Source organism: Melanaphis sacchari, unplaced genomic scaffold, assembly GCF_002803265.2.
Source record: "Melanaphis sacchari strain LSU unplaced genomic scaffold, SCAv2.0 Contig1439_pilon_pilon, whole genome shotgun sequence".
In the NCBI taxonomy this organism is placed as follows: Eukaryota; Metazoa; Arthropoda; class Insecta; order Hemiptera; family Aphididae; genus Melanaphis; species Melanaphis sacchari.
The window spans coordinates 235,738-262,672 of NW_020270613.1; the positions used below are offsets into that span (position 1 = coordinate 235,738).

A 26,935-nucleotide genomic window follows, 5' to 3' on the forward strand; every position below is an offset into this window, starting at 1 on the left:
ATATTATTTATAGATGAAAAAAAAATTTAAAAATAAGATATTTTACAATTACAATAAGTAAAATAGCAAATATTAAAGATATTAGTTGATTTAAAGCAAACAATTATAACGAGTTGTGTTAGATACAAAATATAAAAATAAATGTAAGCTTTTATATATTAAAAGTATCCAAATACATATAATATATTATGTTAAATAAAATAAATTCTCAGTATGCCAAATTGCTAAATACTACTATTTTCCCTGAAATTTTGTTACGATGATTTTGTTAAGTGAATAAGAATATTTTATCATATTTGGGCACCACTGATTTGGACACGACCGGTCGTCATGTATCGTTACAACAAAAACAACAACAATAATAATAATATGAGTATATATAAACGCATATACACGAGAACGAGACAGTCGGTAGAGCGGGTGGTGAGGTGTTGAATATTATGAGGTGTTGGGTGCCTGTCAAACGTACAACACACTTAATGTCTTCACACCGACGGCGGCGGCCGAGACTAATTGTAAAAGATGTCTTCATCGTCGTCGTAGCACCGCGGAAAACGTACGTACACACACAGACGTCAGAATAAAGTGGCTTTACACGTTATGTTGTTATTATATTATTATTATTATTATTATTATTATTATTATTATTATTATTATGTACGTACCTCTTCTACAGTACACCTGTGCGCGCGAGCGTTGTATATTATACTCATGATGAACGTATAGGTATATAATATTATATATGTTGTACAATATACAGAGCGTTCTCGCGTTTTTTTACTTTCCGTCGGAAACGATATAATTATTATTAAATTATTATCGCATTGAGGCGTACCAGTAGTATATACCAGTATTGTGTACAGCGGTAACGAAATGAAAAAAAAAACGTTTTTATGCATCCATAAAAAAAAATAATAATATTTCAACTTTTTTATTATTATGATTATTATTTCGTTTTATAATACAATCGTATACGTAACATAATAAAAACCTTAACGTAAAAATGCGTTTATACAAGTCATTCCGAAATAAGGGATCGATGCACGTATAACGTGTACATAAACATATATAGGTATACATGACAGCAAGAAACGGTAGCGATCAAAAACAGTAAGTTTTATTTTTTTTTTCTGTTCGTCTTTTTTCTATTGCAACTCGTATACTATGGCAAAGTGATGTACGAGGGGGTCTGTCTACGACAAGTGGACAAAAACAATAAAAAATATTTATTCACAATAATAATATATATTATTATATTATAATACGTTTTTTCCGACTTTAACACAAAACTATACATTAAAATAAACACTTATTGCACTCGCATGTTTAAATTTACAGATATGCCAACATTCCATCGTGTGCCGCTTAACAGATAAATTATATGAGTATACATTTCGTTCGCAGTGTTAATTATAATCGCTATTACGATATAAACTAAATTATTTACAAATTGATAATAATAATATATAAACGACAATTTATACAATGTGTTAACTTAAAATTTAAAAACATATATATAAATTATAAATATATACTATTGACTAGATTCTTGTTACTTACTAATGGGATGTTCATACGGACAGGGGTTATTATATAACTGTACAAAGAACAATAAATAAATATGACGTATTATATGATATTAATCCACCCGAGTTCCAACGTGTTTCGCGCATTGATACGGATGGAGTTCCCAAGCATTGACATTAAATCACACGGATGTAATATTATCACAAATAATAATAATAATAATAATGCGATTTATAAAAATCGTCAATTGTCATTTATAATCTCTGTTGTGTTTATTTATTTATGATAGGATGCTTCTACCTAATATAAATATGTATGTATATTATATAATGCACATAAACGATTCAAATTTGATTGAACAATTTTAAAAATAATCAGAACAAACTTGAATTGAGTATTGTAACGCTTATTGCTTATTATATTACTATGTTTTTTTACATAAAATATAATAGTATACATCTATTGTTCACCTGTAACTGCAAGTGCCTATATTTTAATTATTATACGATATACACATATACCTATCTACATTACTGCAGTTTTCAAGAATAGAAATTAATTAAAGAAAAAGAAACGTGAAACAAAGTTTTTTACAGATGTATATCGTGGTAATATATTTTATATTTGTAGGTCATCCATCGATTTACAATATGATTATATACCTAAAATATGTATAATATTATATTATTACGTCATATAGGAACCCTGCGATGTTGACGATGACAACGAACAACGACGACGACGTTATACAAATCAAAGGTGGGAATGTGTGTGATTAAAAACGCGAAGGGAGGGAGGTAGAGAATGAGTTCATACTTTGTTATTGTTGTTGTTACTTATGTTATTGTTGTTTATGTTGTTGACATGGGCAGCGGTGATGCTGAATGGTCGATTGCCACCAGCCAACAGGGATTCGATGCTGAACGGGTTGAGACGGCGAGCCTTGTCCGCGGTGGCCGCCGACGACGTGGTCAGGTTCAACAGCGGAGGTGGCGGTGATGATTCGCCATCGCCGGCCTGGGGTCGTCTATACAAGCGTCCGCCGCCGTACTCGTCGTCCGAACTACAGCTATCGTCGCCCCGACAAGCGGCCGCAGCGGCTGCTACTGCTGCCGCCGCAGCCGCAGCCGCGCGCGCGTACGGCGGAAGTCCCTCGTCTTCGTCTTCGTCCAAATCGTCGTCGTCGTCGTCGTCGTCGTCATCGAACGTCGTGCTCGCACTCCGCCTGCGGTGCAACATCCTGTGGTGATGGTTTTGATGTTGGTGGTGGTGATGCAAGAGATGGTCTTCTTCGCCAACCACGTCAATCTCCTCGTCTCGGCTCGTCTGTCCACTGCAACAGCTAGACGAGTCGTGGAAAGACAGATCCATACCGGCGTTCGACGATCCACCAACTCCGTCAATTCCTCCTCCCATTCCTCCACCGACGACTCCACAATCGATTTGACCGTGTTTTTTGGCCGCATCTATAAAAACAAACAAGTTTCAACGTTCAAATAAAATTCAAATTCATATCGATTCTCACATCATCACTATATTATTATACACCATCGTCCAAAAATAAAGTTGAAAGTGTTCATTTTCTATGATCATTATATATTATAATATAATAATTTATAATAGTTCAATATGAATAAAATATATAATATTTTGTACGTAAAGATTTAAGTATACTTACAAAAACTTTTATAAAAAAGAAAAATCGTTATAATTTAATTTATGCTTACATTTTTTATCAATGACTTTTATGAAAACAAATTATGATTAAAAAAAAAAATACGTAATTTAATGAAAATGAATGGTTTCTTTTATATGTAAAACTGTGATATTAATCTAATATTAAAATATGTACAATCCTACTTCATCACAATAAATTGAATTTATTTTTATTATTTTACGATCGTCGATAAGGATCAATATAAATTATAAGTATTATATTACTATTATTTTATCCGTGTATTTTTCACAAAAATCAAATACCAAATATAATAACATACACCGTCAGAAGTTTAACTTATTACATAATAATAACATACTCGAGCTCGATATCATTTGATTTAATGTTATTTTATATATTATTATATTAGCTATAGACTCGGACAATTATATTGGACTGGCTACTGGTTATAGCACGCAATTTTAAAGAATCTTTAACAAGGTCATTTTGATTGGTTTTTCGTTTAGAATGAGTAATGTACCACATATATTATTACCATGAGAAAATTTCCAATAACCGTATCAAAATACATACATATTGTATACCTACCATGTGATATAGTCGTAAACAGTATAATATTGTAAACTGGAATTTAAGATGTGTATTCGACATTGAAACAGTAATTTTTTTTTATCTGAACAATTCAAAGACTATTAAAATAATTATACACTAATAGAACTAAACGTCGTATATTGTAACGGTGTAGATATATCAGTTTGTATAATATTATAAAAGATAACTCTTTTTATATTGACATATAGAGTACCTATAATATAGACGATACGTTTCTAAAATTATATTATTATATTATATACTGGACTATATTATCAGTAATTATTTTCTAATTGCATATCGAACATAACGTTAATTACAATAAAAATATAAAATGTAATAAATCATTTTATTATATAGCTATTGAAAAATTCTAAATATGAAATTTGACACAGTGAAATCACACCACGAATAATGATAATATTACCTATTATACCATATATTATTATATTGCTGTCATTATAATATATTATAGAATCACTTACTGTTAGCTTGTTGAGACTCCCATTCCTTGCGCAATGTGTCTAAGTCAACGTGCACTCCTTTGGCAGCTAGCTTCCTCTGTTGTCGTTCCAAGCTCTTGAGCAACTTTTTCTGTCGTCGTTCGCGCTCTTTGCGCCGTAACTCGTCCGCTGGTATTGGTTCTCCGGAACAAGTTACAGGATGCGCATTGTGTGCCGGTCGACCCGGACCCTTTTTAGTGTGTTCCTTTTTTCTCCATTTTGCTCGTCGATTTTGAAACCATACCTGTAAAAATCAATTCATTTTTTATATAAGTAAACTATTACAGTTATATTATAATAATAAAGCATTTAGTGGATTATAATATATTATGTGTAATCAACAATGATATAATTTATTCTTCTGTAAAATTAGTAAACAGATAAGTATTGAATAGACGCCTACCTACATTCGGCGCCAACAATTATAATAATAAATAATAGTATGAATCCCGATGATATTTTATATAATAAATTTATATTGGTTGACACGTGCTCTTATTAATTTATAACATATAGAAGAAAAGCGACCCTGAACAAATGGCCTTTAAATTCCATAATAATTCGATACATACTCCTATATTTAAAAAAAGTATAGCTATATTATATGTATATACGTGCGCACTAAAGTTTATCGTCTATTTCTCGCCTCCGGCATTTGTGGTTCTAAAGCCAGAACGTATTACACCCCAGGGACGTGTTCCAACTGTATGCTTCGAACTGCAACATGATGGCGTAGATTATTTAACCATACACACAACCGTTTGTATATGCACTTTCCACCCTTCACGATAAAAAAAAAAACGGCCAACAAAAATCAACCCCTAGCTGGCTGAAACAAGTATCAAGAATGAGGTTCTAAATCAAAATATTGAACGAAAAAGGGTGGATGCTCTAGGGAACTTATATATGAAACATAAAAAACAAATGTGAATTCCTCGCGTGGGTACAATAACTCTATGCGTATGTACCTATATATAAATATAATATATACTTACAGCTACTCTAGACTCCTTGAGGTCCAACCGCAGGGCTAAAGCCTCCCTCATGAAAACGTCTGGGTAGTGGCTAGCCAAAAACGCCCGTTCCAGTTCTTCCAGCTGCCACGTGTTGAAATTTGTTCTGGACCTCCGCCGTTTGTTAGCTAAGTCTTCCGAACTACCTGCAGCGCTGTCTCCGTCTACTCCACCTAAACGTTATGATATATTTTATTATAGCAAAATGTTAAAATATTTTTAATATATAAAAAACTTAATAATAAAAATAGATTTTATCAGAACGTGTGAAAATAAAATATTTAAACAAGTTTTCGTGGATTAAATTTCACCATTTAAATTTATTTCATATTTCACAATATTATTCATGTAATTAAAGAGAGTATAATATTGCAAATTGTCATGAATATTCATGTTGTTTATTGCATACAATGATATAAGGTATTTAATATTTGTATTATGAGTATTTATGTATAACAAGAATACTTGTTGTTTCACGTAATTTCGTTAAATCTATTTTATAATTAATGATACTCAAATGATATATATTTTGTATTAATGATTGAGTACATTTTCATAAATATTGAATAATTTTTTTGGTAATTGAAAATTATATTATATTATATTTGTATGTATGGTTTACACGTAGGTGCTCACAGCGTGTAATAGATATAAAAACAATAAAGGTACTACTATTCATTACACAGATATTTTAAAAATCCTATAGTTGTAGGCCAAAACTAAATTTTTTCATAAAATATTGACATATTGTACGAAATACATTTTTAAAAATATCGAAAATAAAATAATTTATGTGTATTGTATAACACACAATAAATTTGTACATTTTTATAATATGCTCATGTATATAGTATAAATACAGCATGAACAAGTACCTATAGTTTGTAAGTATTTTAAAATACTTTAATCCCTAAGAGTTTGGATTATTAGAGAATATTTTTTTCACATTCCGGGTGATTTGAACTATTTCGAAAACAGATTTACGCCACATGGGAACGGTTGTATTTTCGATTACCGAAAAGTTGAAAATTGGCTTTTCCGGAGCCGGGGTAAAAAGTTTAATACACCGTAGGGCGTTAAAAATATACTTTCAAACTTCTCGAATTGAAACATAAGTTTACAGCAGGCGTATTGTTTACGAACCGAAAAACTGTAGATAAAAACTAATATAATATATCTATATTTTTCCCTAGCTGATCAATAGTATACCGACAGAAACCAGTGCTGTACATATATACTATATAGTATATATATAGTATATATATATACATTATGCAAGCATGGGGGAAGAAAACCGCATATCGAGTTAAAACAATTTCGCAATCGCGTTATAAATCATGTCTCTGCGACATATGGCAATATTGGCTTGTACAAGAGAGAAACCGTTTCCACGAGGATTTTTATCTCGTAGCATGCGTGCACTTCAGACAGTCGTAAATCATATAAGAATATGGAAAAACATAAAGACGAGGCTAGATAATAGAATCGGAGCATGGAAGCAGTTTTCTGATGGTCTAAGAGGTAGTGGAGAGTAGAAGAAAATTAATTTTCGCCAAAACAGAGAGCTGGTCCAAGAGGGGTTCTCGAAAAAAAATTATTTGTATAATAACTGAACCATAACTGAATGAATTGTTTTCATGTTACCCCAGTTATCATGTTACAGAGACCGACATTATGACGACAACAATATTACGCAACTTTTATGATTTTCACTTTCAGAATAAATCTCATATACTTAAAGTAATTGAAAACTGGTACACTGACATATTTAACTTTAAAAACGTGTGTAAAATTTAAAAATTAAACTTCTACTTGGTACACAATATAAACATTAAAAAAATATATAATTATATCGCATATTTACTAACATTAAGTTGATTTATACATATACAGATTATAGGTATAGTGATATTTTTAAACAATTGCATTAAATAATCTCGTTCAGCTGTATAATAATACATAAACTTCTAATCAGAATCAGTTATATAGGTACTTATAACAAATATTAAATTTTAAATGAAAAAATTGTCAAAATATTTTAGTGCAGTTGTCAAAAATGAAAAATATTTTATCGGGAATATAATATATACAATATACATTACATTGTTCAAAAAATCTATCAAATTTATTTCAACAAAATCTATACTACGTAGACTAGTAGAATATACAGTTGTACAGTAGGATATCAGCGTATTTATACTTTAATAACGAGTATACATCATGTAGGTATACAGTTAACCAATGAAATGTCTTGTTCTAAGTGGAAGCAAATAATGACGAAGATGTGTATGTGTACGAAGTAGCTGTCACACGTAATATTATTTATTTATTATTATTTTTATAGACGGGAGATGAATGTAGGGGACGTGTAACACGATACGCGTTTTGGGTGGACCGTGTCAAACGGATAACAATTCGTTAAAATTGAATTAACGCGTCGGCGGACGACGCGTGGAGATGACGACGGACACATGACTCTCACGATAGGCGCTCCGGTAAACCTTTCTCTATTGCCGCCGAAATGGTATCTTTAAAACGCGTGATGTCGTATAACGTATAACACACATATATTATTATTATCATGTTATAAGATTTTAGTCAACAATGACAATATGACAATGGTAATAGAAATAATGGCGATAATAATAATGATAGAAAAAAACGCAACAAACAAGACCGAAGGCGACCAATAGGAAAAAAAAATAATAAAAACCGTTTCACGATGTGCAAAACACACGTCGGGTGGCGACACTAAAATCTAGGACGTTCGGTTTTTATTATTGTAGGTACATAATATTATATTATTTACTGACGGTGGCGGCACAATAACACGTCTGAGTATATTTAATATATATATATCACTGATTATAACTATCGTCGTATGTATATATAATATATTATATTGGCGGGAAGTCGTCGCGCCGCAAACGGCCTGTAACTATAGGTACCTATAGCAATAATAAGGCGCCATATTTGTCAGACGCGCGCAATCGACTCGACGTGTGGAGAATTTTAAATTTGGTAATTGTATCTATGTATGTTTAGGACTTTTACGGTATAGTATATACATAGATAAGACAGTTATATTAAATGATACACATTTTATATGACACTTCTTATATTATTATAAAATAAAATATTTACCATTACTCTGTATACTCATGTTATTTGTCTCTTATCATTTATACTCATTATGTCATCTGATATAGATTGAGTATTTCGACTTAAAATAGAAAAAAAAAAAACTTTACTAAACTTTGTTATAATATTTTATTAATGTTTGAATACTTGTGTAGGTTTATCGTGTATGTTTAAATACAAATTCACGATTTTTTAAATTATTAAACGCAGCTATTTATACTGTTACATAAAATGTGGTTTTTATTGTGGTAAAACCATAATTGTGCATTAAACGGTTCATCTATAATAATCATATCATCCTACCGGTACGGTATGTGATATATATTCTGGAAGTTCAAGCTCGTGATAAATTTCACATTCTAAACAGCTTTCACGCGTCGATGTTTGGCAAGTTTGCCAACATCATATACACGTATGGGCCACAGAATAAATAAAGTTAGTTCACAGGCTTCCATTACGTGGAGGTTTTTGATTAAACAAAGTTCATTTGATAGATGACGATGGTACGCGCGTATATCATATACATATTATATAATACTGCACGAGTCTAATTAAATGTGAACCTTGACGACATCCCTATATCACTGAAAATTGGCTTTTATGTGCTCAAAATGCCAAATTCACTACAGAATTACCTTAGAAATTAACACGAACGAGCACGATACTATATACGCAGACAATTTAATTTTTCATAAAATATACTTTTTGTGAAAAGTATTCAAAAAAACTACACTTAAAGATCTTAATATGTATCAAAACTTGTAGGTAAAATAACTTAATGTAATTAAAATATAGGTAAGTATATCATTTTAAGTATCTACAATCTTACATATTACAATATTACATGTTTGATAATTTTACTCGCCATGTATACACGGAGTGTGTGAAATATTTAATTATGTTATTTTTATTACACTGTTATATAATGTAGAGCTAACTACTATAATGTAGAACCTAACCTAACCTATGAAACAGGTTTTTGTAAGTTCCCAAAATAACTGTCCTAAAATCGATAAACCAGTGGCATTATTATTATTTAATGAATATCTTTTATTTTATTGTCACTAAAAAGCATTTCATACTTTATTCTGCAAACAAATCTACTTCTATCTAATTTATAATTAGAAATTAGAGTATTCATACAAGAATAAGGTACATTTAAATATAATAAAAATACGAATTCCCGAATATATTAATTTAAAGTAAATACTCTGACACTAAGTAATATCATTGCTACATACATGACATCTACGTAAATTATTATTAGATATTATATATAATGTATAACAACTATTACTGTAGCCTACAATGTTACAAGCACTCAACCGTGCAAAGTGTTTTTGTGTAAAAACAAACTTTCTGAGCGCGTTAATATTATGTGATGACTTCTTTAATAATAATAAAACAGTATAGTTAATGTTGTGAGTTAGTATGTTTAAGTGTGGGTATATAGTATATACTTTAGTTGAATGCCATCACAGACATTTTTTTTATTTACAATATACTAATAAAGAACTAAATTGATCAATGTTTATCTTAAAATGTAAAACGATATGAGTATAAATATTTTTTAAATCAATTTTTAACATTAAAACATTTAATTTATTAATTGTAATGCGTTTTTTCGTCTTATGTATACAATTAATTATTTTTATATTTTAAGATCTAGCACGCACGTATGTATATTGAAACTTAATATTATTTTAAGTTTGATTCTCATAGAGTACGCACTGTGTACCTATTTATTTTAAATGTAAATTATTTTGTTAACGGAAGTCTTCGCTATTGCCATATGGTTAAATAGGTATGTAGGCATGTACGACATGTAAGTAATCATCCCTTAATGTAGAAATATTTAGTAAAACGTAAAAATATAATTAATTTTGATGCGTTTGTCGCTATACCGATAACAATTTTTAAACTCTCCACCGGAACGTGTATTTACTTTACATAAAAAAAACATGTTCCAGATGCTAAACGACAACGTCTTCGTCATTTCGTACTATAAAAATAATAACAAGAATAATTGAGTGTATAGACAGTGTCTAACCTATATTTATTGACTCCCGTCGGCCACCTGTGACTTACGCCATCTTTCGTTAACTTTATATATCGGTATAAAATAATATTATGTTTAAAATATAGGAATGTTAATAAAACGATCGGTAGTATTATATGCGGGGATGACAGTATGACGGGGTGGAGCAAACGATGAAAAAGAGAAAGGGAGCGTGATTTGAATTGTAATTTCCTGTAAACAAACCGCCGCCGCCACCGAGTTCTAATTCATTTTAATAACGATGTATATACACTGCAGTAGTTGCGAACATGGCGGGGACAAGGCACGGGAGTAAAGAGTTTTATGATTACAACCCAATTACAAAATATAACTTAATAATAATAATAACAAGCAAAGGGTGGAAAATTTTCCATCACTTTCTACATATATTTATATCACAGCGATCAGTTAAAATGCATTTTATAGTCAAAATTTGATTCCACTAGACAGCTGTTCGGTATTTTTCGAAAGATCAAAAATACACCTAAATGTTATAGTTTATTTAAATGTATAAAGTTTAGTGAAAAACTTTTTCATTGTTATTTTATGAACTGAAATTTAAAAAACATCGTTTTATTTAAGTTTCATATAATTTTAAGGAGTATTTTAAGATTGTATTGTAATTTAATTTTACACACGAAAATATTTGAATTAAACATCATACACAAGTAATTATAATAATATGTACTACGTAGTGCTTGATTTAAACAATTAAGTAATTTGTAGTGCCTTACAAAATCGCAAAGTATAATAAATAACTACAATCATATTATTTTAATATTATAACAGTTATGTATTCTGTGGACTGTGATGAATACGTGGTATTCGCGATCAGGCCAGTACAGTGTTATGTTTTCATAAACCAACGTGTTTCGTAGAAAACCAGTGTATGGAGAAAACAAATAAAACTACAAATATTGAATATGATAATATTATAATTACACTTATCACAGATAACGGTCCATTTTTCCATAATAACTTTTATTTCTAATATGTTTGAATTTAAATAGTGGCGTTTGCCCAGATCTATGTAAACTCATCCTCGATAATGTGAAAAATAGGCACTGACTTAGTATACCTATATACTATACAGTAAATGTTTTAATTGTTCATAACTCATAAGTAATAGGTTTATAATTAAAATTGATTTCACCAATTGTTTGTATAAAAAAATCATATTTTTATCAGCTAAGTAAATTAGTTTTCATTAATACACACAATATTAATGTCTACATCATAATAAAGGTATAGTAAATTAAACTTAAAATAATTTTAACTTAGTATAAATAAAAAATGTCTTGGTTGTAAAAAGAATTTATAATATCTATATTTTTATTAATTTTACAATATATCTGTTTATAATTCAAATAACTATTGCGAAATTAATCAATGTTAATCGTAGAGACTATATGTTATCGTATTTATATATATATACAAATAGTATAACATACTTAGGTATAAGCTATTATAATTAAAAAAAAACAATTCAGCCATTACAATTATAATTCGCAGGATTAAAATTCAATTTTTTTATAATATTAAACGTATATAATAACAATTTTTGAGAAAAACATATAACAAGAGATTGTTATTTTTTTAATTGCAATTCCTATAGGCTATAATTGAAATAATGAAATCGATTAGAGTATATACCATGATGAGTGCGTATTTAATATATGTATCTATAATCTATATAAAGTGCACAAGATACAAAATAAATTTTTAATTTACGAGTATATACATAAATCGTTAACAAAGTGTGTAAGAGATATTTACAGATATGTAAAGGGTCACGAGAGTCGGAGTCTAATCGAACAACACTTTAAACAGTTTTGAATGCAATAGGCAATCATAAAACTATATATAATAAAACTGTATAATACGTACTATGTCAAAAACTTTTTGATATAATTCAAAGTCTACTGGAAATTATAGTACCTATATTGAATTAAAGAGTAGCAATTCTTTCAAGTTCTTAGCACTCTGTTAATTAATAGATTTATGTTATTATTAATTATTATTTTTACATTCAAAAGACTAAAAACTTGATTCGAATAACCTTTGTATTGATCAATATTTTTGTTATTTAATTATTTTCAATCAATTAGGCCAGCTTCAATAAGATATATCTATATATAATATATTATACTGGTACGGCACCGCCGCAAAATTGATAAGCTGTAAATTTATAATGTGTAGGTAATAATAATCTATATGTATAATCTAATTAATATCGGTATTTTAATTGAAACAAACCAATCAGCTGGTAAACACAAAGAAAAAAAAATTATTAAATAAAGGTGTGTTTGTTTCTTATTAAAAAAAAATATATAATAATACAAGCTATAACATGTATAATATACATATATTCAAACTCGGGCATACACTTTGTGACCGTTGATCTTCGTTCTACGAACTTCTTATGATGAAAGTCGCCGCAGATAAAAAAAAAATAAATAACAGTTTCTTTTTAGCCAGACTTAATCTAATTGTAACTAATTAGGAGCTAGTTTTCAATTTCCTAATGGGTCACCGGAATTTAGACGAGCGGCATGCTGATAGCGTTTATAATTTATTACATGTTTTCTACAGTTTTTGAATATTTATATAGGTAATATTACAATATTAATACATACAACTTAAAAAACTATCTTAGTTGTCTTAGAAAAATATCTCGTAAATTACATCATTATAAATAACCAAATAAAATAAATAATAAAAATCCAATATCGATCAATAGCACATTTCAAAAATGATAAATGCATTATTCAGTATAATATGTGTTATTATAGATATTATGAAAGATGTTGGCTTGGATAATAATGTAGATGTGTACCTAATTAACTAGAATTAATTATGACATTTATCGAGATAAAACAATATTTTTCATATTAAGTACAAAAATATTTTGTTTCAGAACAATTTTGTTATTGTATGGTTAGATATAACTTAGAATACGTACCTACTCACATTTATCAAATAGTTAAAATGTTAATGTTATAGATGCCTAAACTTATATATATATATATATATATATATAATTGAAAAATCTCAGTGTTAAGTTCATTTTGTAACAACAGTTTACACATTCAGTGGTAGGTACGTTTACAATTTTAATTATATAAACTTTTCAACATTCAAAGTACATACATTTAAAATACTCTCCAACGTCCAACGTTTATATTATTTATTAATATTTAAGACATGTAAAATTGAATTCTTAAAAACACTATTATATTATATTTTTATATAGAAAAACATTTTACTCGCAAACAAAACATAAATTACTACAAAATATGTAAGAAAGCTAGTGATCAAAATACAATTTGTGCAAAATGTTTTTCTATAAAAGTATACCTACCTATATGTAGATAAAGTACAATAATGTTGGTTATTAATATTATAATAGATAATTTTTACATTGGTGAGAATTTAAAATTAATACTCTGAAAAGTTTATTTGACTAAAACTTTAAATACACCTACTATCACTTAACATATAATTGTAATAACAAAATTATATATAAAAAAATAAACAGTTTGTATGAAATGTTTTTCAACAATATTTTTTCAAAATTACTTAAAATTATATAAAATATTGAGTTTTATTATTTATTAAAAATTCATTTGATATTATAACTTGGTTCTTAATATTTTAATGATTAGTAAATTGTAAAGCTATACATAAATTTTAACAGCTAGTAGTAGGTACTCAATAAAGTAAATATTTCGTAATAAAAAAATCCAAGAGGTTAAACTAACTATAGTTAGTAATATTTGGACTAACATATTCTAAGAGATAATATAAAAACGTTCATGACTTATTCTGATAATTGTTTTATCTTAATGATATGGAATGCATTTTTGATGTAAGAACGGAAAATTAATAAGTACTTCAGAATAATAATAATAAACTTCGTGTTTGTATTCAACCGTACGTGTTTAGTCTCGTGGCTATAATGGACAATATAATATAAGTACCTAATAATAATATAATGCAATGGCTTAATAAAATATAACCCGTGAAACACAAGACTGTAATTATTACCTTCAATGACGGCCGACGGGCCATTTGAAGGCGGACGTTTTTCGCTTCTCGCACCCGTATATAGTATATAGATTCTTTTATATAAGTACCTATAGTTCATTTCTGACAATATTATTACCGTGTTATTTATATAGATATATAATGCAGCAACGGTGTAGGGTGCAAGTTAGTATCTACACATAGAAGAAAAAAAACCAGAAACAAAATTGAATAACACTGCAGCGTATAATATTATGTTCTACACCCAATTTGAAGTGGATCGCCCAGAGCATAAATCATCCCGCGATCATTCATGATAGGTACCTAGCCTAATTGCGGCGATCCTTATGATGGCGTTGCGTTAGCTCCGCTATGGTAATGCACGACATTTCCGTTTCGTGATCCTTCTTGATTTTTCTTGATCGTCAGAATAACAATTTTGAAAACAAAAAAACTACCCAAATAACAAGTCATAAAAATGTACAAATCGTCCGAAATTTTATCGGGTTCTTCATACACACCGAGGCATATATGTCTAATTGGATTTGTGTTCAGCTTATTTTAACGTGCACGTAATAAAATAATAACTTGAATTGATATATTTAAACACTGTTGTAACACAATCGATCAAATTTGAAATAAATATAATTTACTTAATATGTATATCATAAATCTGCAATAGTTTGTTGGTATAGAATGCCTGTATAACGTTTTTATCTCTTATTTTCTGGATGCTGATTGTTATACTGACAGTGTAGTTTGATAAATTATGTTATCTATTATAATTAATATTATTTTTTAAAATATATTCAATATGTTTTAGTTTTTACTTATATTCTATACTTATTCAATGCACGAGTAACTGATATTGATTTCAACTCTAAACAAAATCATTATGCACGATTACATATTATATTATACGTGATTATGCGTGTCATAATATCACGTAATATATTTAATCAATTATTAAATTCAATCACTTAAAACAGAACGTCAGCGTTCGATTTCCATCGCTCATAAGTTATGAAAACGTTATTATTATAATAATTGAATTACGATTAAAATTATTGCTTACCACCTCCCATACTCATCACCTCACTGTCTTTCTGCAGCGGTTTCTTTGCCACGCGTGTACCGTGTACATGTATATAATATAATACGTACATTGCTGTCATTTATGTAGGAACAGAAACGTGACTTGTGCCTGCCACGCGTGTGTTGTCCACCTATAGTCCGTATAGGTACACACACAGGCGCGCAGACATGTGGTCACAAATGAAACGGATTGAAATATCAGCTTTACGTGACCGTCGAATTGGTATAGTGAGTACAATGGTATTGGTATATAATTCAAAATACTTAACCCGTAATAACCGCGAGTAGGACGTGTCACCGACATCAATATAAATAATAATATAATAGTAACTGCTGTAGCTGTTCTCTTGTTGTAAGACGATTTTTCTCGTTAAGAAATAATAAACACACACACGACACTCAAATTTTCAATTGGATTCGAACGCAAACACAAAAGACAAGTCCACAGCGTCACATAATTAACACATATATAATAACGCTTCAGTGCACGAGATTATATCATTATGACCTCTAGATCGACAACGAAATTCGTAACGGCTAGAAATTCCAAGTTCCACGTGCCACGAGCTGCAAATATACTTATGACGAGATTTTCATCTTAAAACGTGATACAAATAGATAATGTATTATGGTGTAGTGTGATATAGCAAATATCCTCGCTGTATCGTATATAAATCCTCAACAACGTGACAGAAAACGATAAAATACATCTCATTAATTGCAAATGTTATAATATTCGTGAATCTCGAGACGCAATATAATTATTTTCGTTGTTTTTATCAATTACATACTAGAGGCTGCATTGCATCAACAATTTCACAACATATTATTTGAAAAAAAAAATAAAAATATTTTTCAGTTATTATACGATTGACTTTGATAAAATAAAAAATTCCGATTTAACATTTAAACGATAGTTAAAACGATGTGCGATTACACGTCATGGTGATAATTCATAAAAACAATATTCCGTCAAAATATTATGTATAGGTACCTACATTCAGATTATTTGATATATTATTAGATGGTTTTCAGCTAATTTCTAATCAATTTAGGTGCGCTCAGACAGTCGTCTATTATAAGCTATAGGTATCATTAATCATAATCACCCAAACGTTTCATCGATGTTTTCTAAGAAATACATGTATAATATTATAATATACATATACTTCCATACAATATTTATATAATGGTATGTTAAACTGTGTTTCTCGTATTTAATGTACGATGAAAACCAGAATAACAATTTAATAATAATAATTATTATTTTATTCACCCATCGCTGGCGTATTGATTTATATTTCTTTCAAATCAATTCAAACCTTTGATCAGACCGCCTTTTACCGCGAATTTATACGGATCGATTGCTTTATCGCTCGTCAATGTCAATCATTTTAATTGTAAAAACACGATTTTTAAAAACCTTTTGCATTACTATGAAACGCGCAAATAACATACGATTTATAATTTGCACAATATAACCATATTAATTATATTTTATACGTAAATCTATAGATGATTATTGATTGTATTGTTCGACAGAAATACGTAATCGTTTAATTACCCAATAACAAGTTTGTTTTTATTCGTAGTATTTGGTTATTCAAACTATATCTGTTTACTTTATTCATATTGATGTTTTACCATTAATTATTAATTAAAATACTTGTTATTTGTTAATAAAGTTAGGTTATTATAGAAGGATATGTGTATTATTGTATACCTAACAATTCATGAAATCATCAATAATTTTTTGTTCAGCAAAATTAGTATTTTAAATACATATTGTAACTCATGAAAAATATGTATTTATACCGTATAATTAATTACGATAAATTAATGAATTGAGTATTTATATACATTATAAATTACTTTAAGTGATTAGCCCCAGATATCATAATTTTGTTCAATTTAGTATCTAATAAATGTAATAGAATTACATTTTACAAATAATTAATATAAACTATTTATTTAAAATCATTAATGTTATAAATTATAATTATACACTTTTTAATGTATTGATAATATATTTTGTAATTTATAATAGAATCAATTTAAATAATTAAAATCAAAAATTAATAAAAATGTGCATAATTAAATTTATAGATATAAACATATCGATGTCAACAAGACGCAGTAAAGTAAGTGTACACAAGAGTGCATGAGACGTTATGACGCAAAGTATAATATTTGTAAATATGTACAGTGTTAAGGTTAATATAGTGGCTATATTCTATAAAATGATATATCTGTTCTTTTATGGTTTTATCCTTCATCTATATTAATAAATATTTTTTTTCTAATATTCATGAAAATTCTTTATATTTATATATAAGTATAATATATTATTATTACAGTAGTGCATTTTTAATCTACAATAATTATATTTAACTTTAATGGAAGTACTTATCTATAATTCGAAAGAAAAAATTGGGAAAACGATGTACATATTGTCATGATGGTGATAAGCATATATTTATTATAAAATAGTTGTATATATTATAGTTCCATACTTTATAATATATTCATACTAAATCATTTCTATACCAAATGGATTTGCTTTGTATTTATTATTTATAAGTTATAACGTACATCGAAAATGGTTTTCGATACGCTATCGACGATAGAGGTATACCGCTATTACCTACAAAATTTAACCGCATAGTGAAAATAAATAAATAAATTATAACCGCGTGCTGTGGTGTAGGTTACAGAGGAATGTTTCGCGTGTTAAAAGAAAGTATGTACCTATTTATGCAAAAAATATATGTGCTTATGTACAAAATGAGTCAAAGTTCTACAAAATACATTGTCATGCGTATTTGGTTCTATTTCATACTTGATATTACAATCGAGATAATAATCGAGTTTCTACTGTATAAATATGAAGAATGATGATCAAAATGAAGAGTGTGTAAAGCTTTTCTTCGTGTTATATTAAAAAAATAAAATTAAAACACCCCCTAGACAATTTCTGGCTACGTGGCTAATCACATGTGAATATGTGTACATTTTAAGGATTAGAATAAATGCGTATATTAAAGATGAACAATCATGAGTTTTATGTGAATTAGGTAGGTACGTCGTCATAACGTTAATAATAATAATATTTAATAGCTGCCGCACGAAACTCTTAAATCTACCAACACGTTGTGTATACCTATTACTTATATGTGTACTATATGTACTATATAATAATATAGGTAAACTCGAGATATATATATATATATATATAATATATATATATATATATATACGCATTTAACTAAACAGCATGTATGTAAGTATAATATTATATATAAGTGTTTTTATATATTTATGCAAGTATATAATATAGTAATGACCGGTTACACTCTTGTACGTGGCGTACATAATATATAGATTTTAATTCCCCGATCTGGATGAATTGTACCATATATTTTATTAAAGATTATTTGCCCGCAACTGTATACAAAGCTAGTATAAGTGTTTTACATAATATATACATATATCTATGTTCGTTGTGTCTACATTTAAAAACCTAGTGTCTTAGTATTTATCTACACTCTATAAAATAATAAATACTTACATGACTATATGTGCACTATGTACCTATATATATATATAATAAGTGGATACCCATTGTAGCGTACGTATACCTACAATATAAGCGCATCATTTACTTATTATGAGCCTCCTGCAGAGACTAAATATAATTTGCTAAAAAAATATTTAGTTATCAATTAATAATAGATATTGATTCTTGTATATTATATAATAAAAAAACGAATGGCTTATACATATTTTTATATTTTAGGTTATATATACTAATATAATAAAAATTATCTAGTTTAGATTTATTTCTTGTATGTATACATAAGAATAATAAACATACATACATAAATATTATTATTCAATAAAATTTGTCTAATTGAACATCATAAAAAAGATAAAACTGAAATGTTTAAAATCAATTTAAATTTTAAAGTAATAACAATAAAATATAATAGCTATTAAAGTAGAAAATTATTATTTTCTTTATAACTTCTATATAATAGTATGTAATATATATTAATTACATTTATTCGATTTTGGTACACACACACACACACACACACACACACATATATATTTATTATGCATGAATAAGATGTTAAAAAAGAAAAATTACACATTCGATAACACTGTTAAAGGTTCACATTATAATATTATAGTTGAACATTTTTATCTGTTAATTATTTCACCATTTGTATAAAATAATGAACAGTTATGATAGTTAATGTTTAATTGTTAATTACCTAATACAACAAGAGCGAAATATATTAATAGGCATAGTTGAGTAATTATATAGGTATATCCGTTTATTTTGTTAATTAATTGATTAAGTAATATTAATGTTATTTGGTTTATTTTTAATTCAATAATATTAATATACGATAAATATTTGTATATAAAATAATAATAAGGTATTTTGTTCATGCGTAGGTGCTTATTATATATAATATATATATATATATTAAAATTAATGATAAATAATAAATTCATATTTTCATACATTTAAGTCGTAAAAAAAATAATTATAAGCGGTTAAATTTATAAGACATGGGTAATCTTTGTTTTTTTTTTAATTTTATTATTATTCTAATTTATTGTTTATATAATCATTGTGGTTAAACGTTTAATTTTTTTTTTAATTTTCATTGATTTCAACTATAGTTTAATACAGTGAAAACTGTCTAATGCGGAATAACATATGGGACCAATCAAAAATTCCGGATTATAAATTCGTATCAAATTTTATATTAAAAAATTAGTTTACAACATTTATAATTTGTATTTTTTGAATTAGAGACTAATATAATCTTCATTTATTACTTTACTTTATATAACTTATTTTAGATTAATTGTAGATTTATTTTCTTGCAAAATTATTTACAATTTATACATATTACAAAAGTATGAAGGTTGGGAATTAATTTTAAACATTTAGCTTTTCCAAAAATCATGTAAAGTTTTTGTTTTGTCACTATTGTTACTATTTTTCCAAAAGTATCATCACTTAGTATGTGCAAACTATTCAATGTAAGACTGTTGGTGCATAACTGTTTCATAGCTATACATTATGCATACGAGATAAGTTTGTATAGCAGATACGATAACCAAAAAATACAAATTACCCAACTAATACATTATGTAGTACAGTTTTATCTTAATTATCGTTTTACGATGTACCCACATATTCATATCAACGTAAAATGACACGTGTCAGATTTTCAGCTTATGCAAGCTTTTTACTTGCATTAGACCCACAAAACCGTTCTGTTTCTGCGTTAGAAAGGTTTCGTTTTATTGAGGTTCAACGTCTATATTATAAAACTATAAGAACATGCCGGGCCCATAGAACAATTCCGTATTGGATAGTTTTATTCAGGGTCCAAATTATCCAGTTTTCACTGTATTGTCATATGCGTTTTTTTCTCCTATACCTACCTAATTTAAACTATAAACATATGTGAAAAAAGAGATCCAAGTATCCAAAATACATATTGGTGAAAATATTTTGTGCTATTGATGACAAAATGTATATTTATATTGTTAACAGTCTTACAAAATATATACAGTACCAACATATATATATATATATATTAAACAAAAGCTAGTTCAGAATTCAGATAGAATATTATTATATTAATAATAATTATTGTAAAAAATTAAAGTAAACCTGCTTAAATATTGAAAATATTTTTGTAAACGCTTTACGGTATAATTTTAATTTTATCGTAATTATATTTTAGCAATTAAAATATATAAGTAGGTTACATATTTAGTAATTATACAAATTTATGAATAACTATGTCCTATAATTATAACAAGGTAAGTGTAATGATTGTAAATGGTAAAATTGAGTAATAATTTTTATCTAAAAAAATATGATATGTATGTTATTCATGAATAATAGTTAAAATACAAGTCAACTTGTAATAAAATAAAGCTCGGTAAAACAAACTCTTAAAATAACAAACATTTTCTCATTTCTTTGAAATTCATTATAGGTAATACGAATTAGCTGTATTAATAAAAATAAATTGAATTTCATGTTTAGAACTGATGAACTAGATATATTTTTTTATATATCATTCAATCATTCAAATATATGATCATTTAAATAATCAATTTTTGATCCAAATATTGAATATTTATAAAAAATATGTATATATTAACTAATATATTATTATATTTGTGGCGATTTTAAGAATTTTAAATTGTCAAATATTAATAAAATATATATAAGCATATAAGTTGATAAATATACCTATGTAGACATACTCGTATATGGGCAATGGACATAATATCTGCTGTATACCAGGGACAGCCAAACTTTTTTTGGCTGCGATCTACTAAAAATATATTTCACCTTTGAGGATCGACTTCAATAAAAAAGTTTTTTTTATTATATTAAGTTAATATACCAGCATAATTAATTTTCGTGTGCGTAGCCTAAAAATAAATTCTAACACGATTGACTTTTAAATCTTTGTGATTGACTGTTTATCCGCCCCTGCTAAACAGGGGTTTAAACTTTTAATTAAATTATTGTTAAAAATAAATCAACAATTATTTGACAGACTATAACTATTGAATTTAAATGATGTACTCATCTAAAACATTTTAAAATCAATCTTTGAGTACTTGAAATTGCAAAATTTTAACATAACTATATTTTCCACACCTATCTTATAAGAGAGCACCCTCCCGGTTGTGTAAGGTTCCCACGGTTAAATTATATACTTATATTATATAAACGATCATATGCAGTATACTTATATAACTGCCCCTTTTTTGGATATTTACCATCACGCTATTTTCGTATTTATCGTTATAATTTAACATAAATATGCGCTTAAAAAAAAAAACCTGATACACATAATAAATATTATGTATAATACATAAATAAGTGTACCTAATCAAATTCTAATATAATATTATAAGTAAAATAAATACGTATCATATTTCTAATTTCTATGTATAAATACATTAAGAACTTGCAGTATACCATCTATTAATATCACCTAACTTTTTAATCACATAACATATTTTTATTTAGAATAAAGTATAAAGAAATATATTACAAAGGTACCTCCTATATATTTATACACATAACAATTCTATATACATTTATCTTTATACCAATGTATATGAAGGTACAAAACTATAAAACTAAGCACGCAAATTAACTAATCGTACTTCAAAGTAAAATATTTACAATTTATATAATCCTATTATAAAGATCGTAAAACCGTTTAAATTTAATACTCATACATCTCTAATAATTATAAATATAATTAATGTATAATAATGAATCTACTTTTATTCAAGATTAGTATTTGACTGTACTGTAAGTAGAATTAGGTATAATCATTATTCATACCTACTATGTGCACAACTTCTCACTACAATAAATTTTCTCTGAAAATTAGAATGGTTTAAAAATAAACCTAAATGTGTTATTGTAATCACGCCTATTATATACTAACTTATGATTTATTAATTATCAATTTTTTTTAGGTGATTGCCTATCTATATTTCTTGTTACTAGGGTTACGTGCTATTTAAATCGATGTACCTCTATATATTATGCAATAAAACAAGGTAAATTAATGATCACACGAATGGGTTGAATTAAAACATTTTTCATAAGAATAATATATAATGTTATATTTTTGATTTTACACGCTAATAATTCATATTCGTGATTCACATAAAATTACTTACACAAAGCGGGAATTTTATAAAATTGATTTTTATTATAGATCTTATTTTTAAAAGATAATATGTTTTTAACAAATATTAAATTACGGTGAATATTAAAATATTATATAGGTATGCCTACTCATCATATAACCAAATCTATTAAATCTATAACTATAATAAATAAAAATACCTTCTAGATATTATTTGATTTTTACAAGTGTAACTTAAGGTTTTTTTTTATAACTTAAAAGTTTAATGATATACTTAAATAATTCTAGTAATTATTATAATTATTTAAACAACACTATATATTTTTGTTTCCATATTAATATATCGATTTCATTATGTTTATTCATAGTGCATTTATCGTGTATACATATAGTTTTTTTAATCGAAAATAATAACATCCTGAGTATTAAAAAAAATACCTATAGACTATAAAATATATCTACGCATATATCTAGAAATAAAAAAACAAAATTGTTGAAATATTTAGGAAAGTGCTCAACGTACCTATTATAACACTTTTGTACGTAATAAATAATATGAACAGTATCTGAAGCTAACCTTTTTTGGGTGATCCGTTTTCAGAGGCACTGTCATCACTATGATTGCCTGACATATTAATAATCCTGTGCTGTTGGTGTTGCTGCTGCTGTTGCAGCTGTTGTTGTTGCTGTTGCTGTTGCTGCAACAGTAATTGATGATGCTGCTGCTGCTGTTGCTGCTGATGGTGATGCGGTCGTTTCTTGCCCGCGGGTTCCGAGTTAGGCCGGTGATGGTGGTGTTGTTGTTGATGTACGGCTGCGGACATCACATGACCCGCGACCGTATTGTTCCTAGCAGCGGCCGCGGCCGCAGCTGCCGCGATCGCATACCGCTGAGCGGCCGCGTGTTCAACGTGGTGTTGCTGGAGGAACGGCGAAAGGCCGGCCGCCGCGAAACTGGCCGCAGACGCCATGCCGTGCGGGAAACGGGCGGCAAAGTGCGGGAACAGAGGATGCGGAGGCATTTGGACGCCGTTTCCACCGGACTGTTGCCCTGCGCCTCCGGATGTCGTGGCGGCCGTACTTCCGTAACTGTTGGCCGCGGCCGCGGCAGCCGCGGCGTACAGCCGTAACGATGGGGACGCTTGTCCCGAGTCCAACACCATCATCGTGTGCTTACGATGTAACACTAGTGTAAGACAGTAATCACAGTAAAAAGGACTGCAGAACAGCTATAAAAGCGACAACAGCAGTGTAGTATAATATATCTAATGTAATCACAGTCGACGGACGCGGTGGCGACGACCACAACGACGGCAAACACAACAACGACGGCGCAAACACGACTACGACACTATATGCAGACAGCGACTACTACGCGGCGACGGCGACCGGACGGTTGTGATGTGGCGAGCAACTGCAGACGAGCGCGCGGTACGGCATCGGCGCGGCTATTAAATATAGTTAACACCTATTTTTCGGTGCCTCCGCGCCGGCCCGGCCCGCCCCAATACACGCGCGCACCACCACCGCCGCCTCGGCACCACCAGCACCGCCGCCGCAGACAGACGCCACGGGCACCGCTAACCCCATGTGCCGTAATGCTATAAGTGTATATTTGTGTGAGTGTGTGTGCGTGTCGACTAAATTGCCGGGTAATGATGGCGAGCGATTCTCCCACCGCCGACGCCGTCGTTCATTGATTCGTTCGTTCCGGACGCACACACGCCTCGAGTGGCCTCAGAAAGACACGCCCACTGCCGCCGCCCGGGATACCGGGGCGGCCGCCGCCGACGCTTCGGTTATTATTACCCGGTATAGCACCACGCCGCCGCCGTCAAAAGGACCGGCGTCACCGCCCGCGTGATGATGATAATAATAATTATCTTCAATTTATACTTTTCGGTAAACACACCGAAATATTAAGATCCCACAAAATCATAAGTAAGTCACTATAGGTATAGGTATTATTATGTATTATTATATTATTATGATGAGTACCTATGTAGCTATATATGTTATGCGCGCGTCTTCGTTAGAAACTTTAACGAGCCAGTGAGACGTTACAGCGCATTCGCTGTCTTGTGTCTTCCTATATCTGCATGTAAACAGAAAGTGTAATAATTATTAATCTATGTTCTCTTAAGGTTTACTGGTTACTGTAATTAAGTGAAGACGTGAAGTATATAAGTGTACATGGATATAAACGTGGTTAAATTATTTATGTACTATTATCTGTTTTATGATTCATGCGTGATATATTTACCTCTGTGCGTGATGAATACAAGGTTATATGCCTACATTATATATATATATAAGGTCTGTGCCTTATGATTTATTTTATCCAATCGTGTATCATAATATATACTTACATATATGATCATTCAATTCAACGAACATCTGCGATTTATTAGGTTAGGTATACCTATATTCACTATAATAATGTGCTTCTTTTCAAAACATACAAAATATTATGTATAATAATTTATAACTCATGTAGGTATATAAATATATTTAATAATTTTTTATTATTTTAAACGATCAAGTATACAACATAACATATTGTGTATTTGGTATATCTATGAACACGAAATAAGTTAAAGGTAGGCGAATACCTACTAAATAATAGTATAAAGTAGCTAAATGTTTATCAAGTTTTAGCACCGTTGCCACGTTGTTAACTAATATACGAGTGTCAAACACTGAATAATTGAGCAGTGGTTTAAAGTTTAGATATGTTATATACGTAGGTATATTTATATTGTCTATAATAGCTTAAAAATGTGAATATAATATTTCGTTATTTATGAGACATTGTTTACACAAGAACACAAGCGTTGTACGGTATAATTATATTAAATTTGAACGTGAAAAATAAATGAAAATTTTTTATAAAATATAATTTTTTTTTTAATTTTCATGCACGTGCGCACCAATAATCTTTAACAGTGGCCAGTGTTCTTTTTGCGCACAGTTTGTCATTCATTTTCCAGTCTGGAAAGTTACTGATCGTATTAACGCGTATATTATAAAATGAGAATTTCTTTTATTCTATTCTCTGTAGTTTTATTTAATATTTTTATCGACTTTATTATAATATATTATGTAGGTAGGCAATTGAAAGCTGTATATATTATACATTATACATAGTTTTCACTGCATGTTAAATAAGGTTATATTATGTATTTAAAGGTATATACCTTATTTAATAATAATATTTTAATAATAGAACTATTAGATATACCTTTAAACTCTCAAACTTTTAGTCAAATCGTTAAAATTATTAAGAACATACAAATAAATTCATATTTTTTTATCACAATAGTCATTTTTCTTTGTATATGATATGTAATAATACGCAATTATTCATTGATAAGTAAACTTATAACGCGATTTTTATATATTTATTATGTACCTAATTGTTTATTATGCATACCTATAATATTTATTTAAGCTTTTGAAGAATTAGTAAAATATTTGATAAAGTGAGATGAGAAAATGTTTTCATATTATATGTGAGTAGGTATGATTTGTTTGACAGACAAATGGAAAAACTATTCATCATTCAACTAATTTACGTCCTA

General features: G+C 28.7%; 1 protein-coding gene across 1 annotated transcript; it reads right to left on the bottom strand.

Annotated features, from left to right (window-relative positions):
- Positions 1-922: 922 nt before the first annotated feature.
- Positions 923-24,793, bottom strand: LOC112591796 (homeobox protein unc-4-like). The gene is made up of 4 exons (XM_025335722.1): positions 23,932-24,793; positions 5,295-5,485; positions 4,282-4,543; positions 923-2,993 (listed from the first exon to the last, which is right to left on the bottom strand). The coding sequence occupies exons 1-4, from the start codon at positions 24,518-24,520 to the stop codon at positions 2,338-2,340; spliced, it is 1,698 nt and encodes a 565-aa protein (XP_025191507.1). The 5' UTR covers positions 24,521-24,793; the 3' UTR covers positions 923-2,337.
- Positions 24,794-26,935: the final 2,142 nt, after the last annotated feature.

What these genes read in the sequence shown, in the direction of transcription:
- LOC112591796 (XM_025335722.1), bottom strand. Translation starts at nt 24,520, where the DNA reads ATGATGGTGTTGGACTCGGGACAAGCGTCCCCATCGTTACGGCTGTAC. An exon ending in AAACGGATCACCCAAAAAAG is followed by an intron (nt 5,486 to 23,931) that starts GTTAGCTTCAGA and finishes CATAACGTTTAG; the next exon opens with GTGGAGTAGACGGAGACAGC. An exon ending in TCAAGGAGTCTAGAGTAGCT is followed by an intron (nt 4,544 to 5,294) that starts GTAAGTATATAT and finishes TGATTTTTACAG; the next exon opens with GTATGGTTTCAAAATCGACG.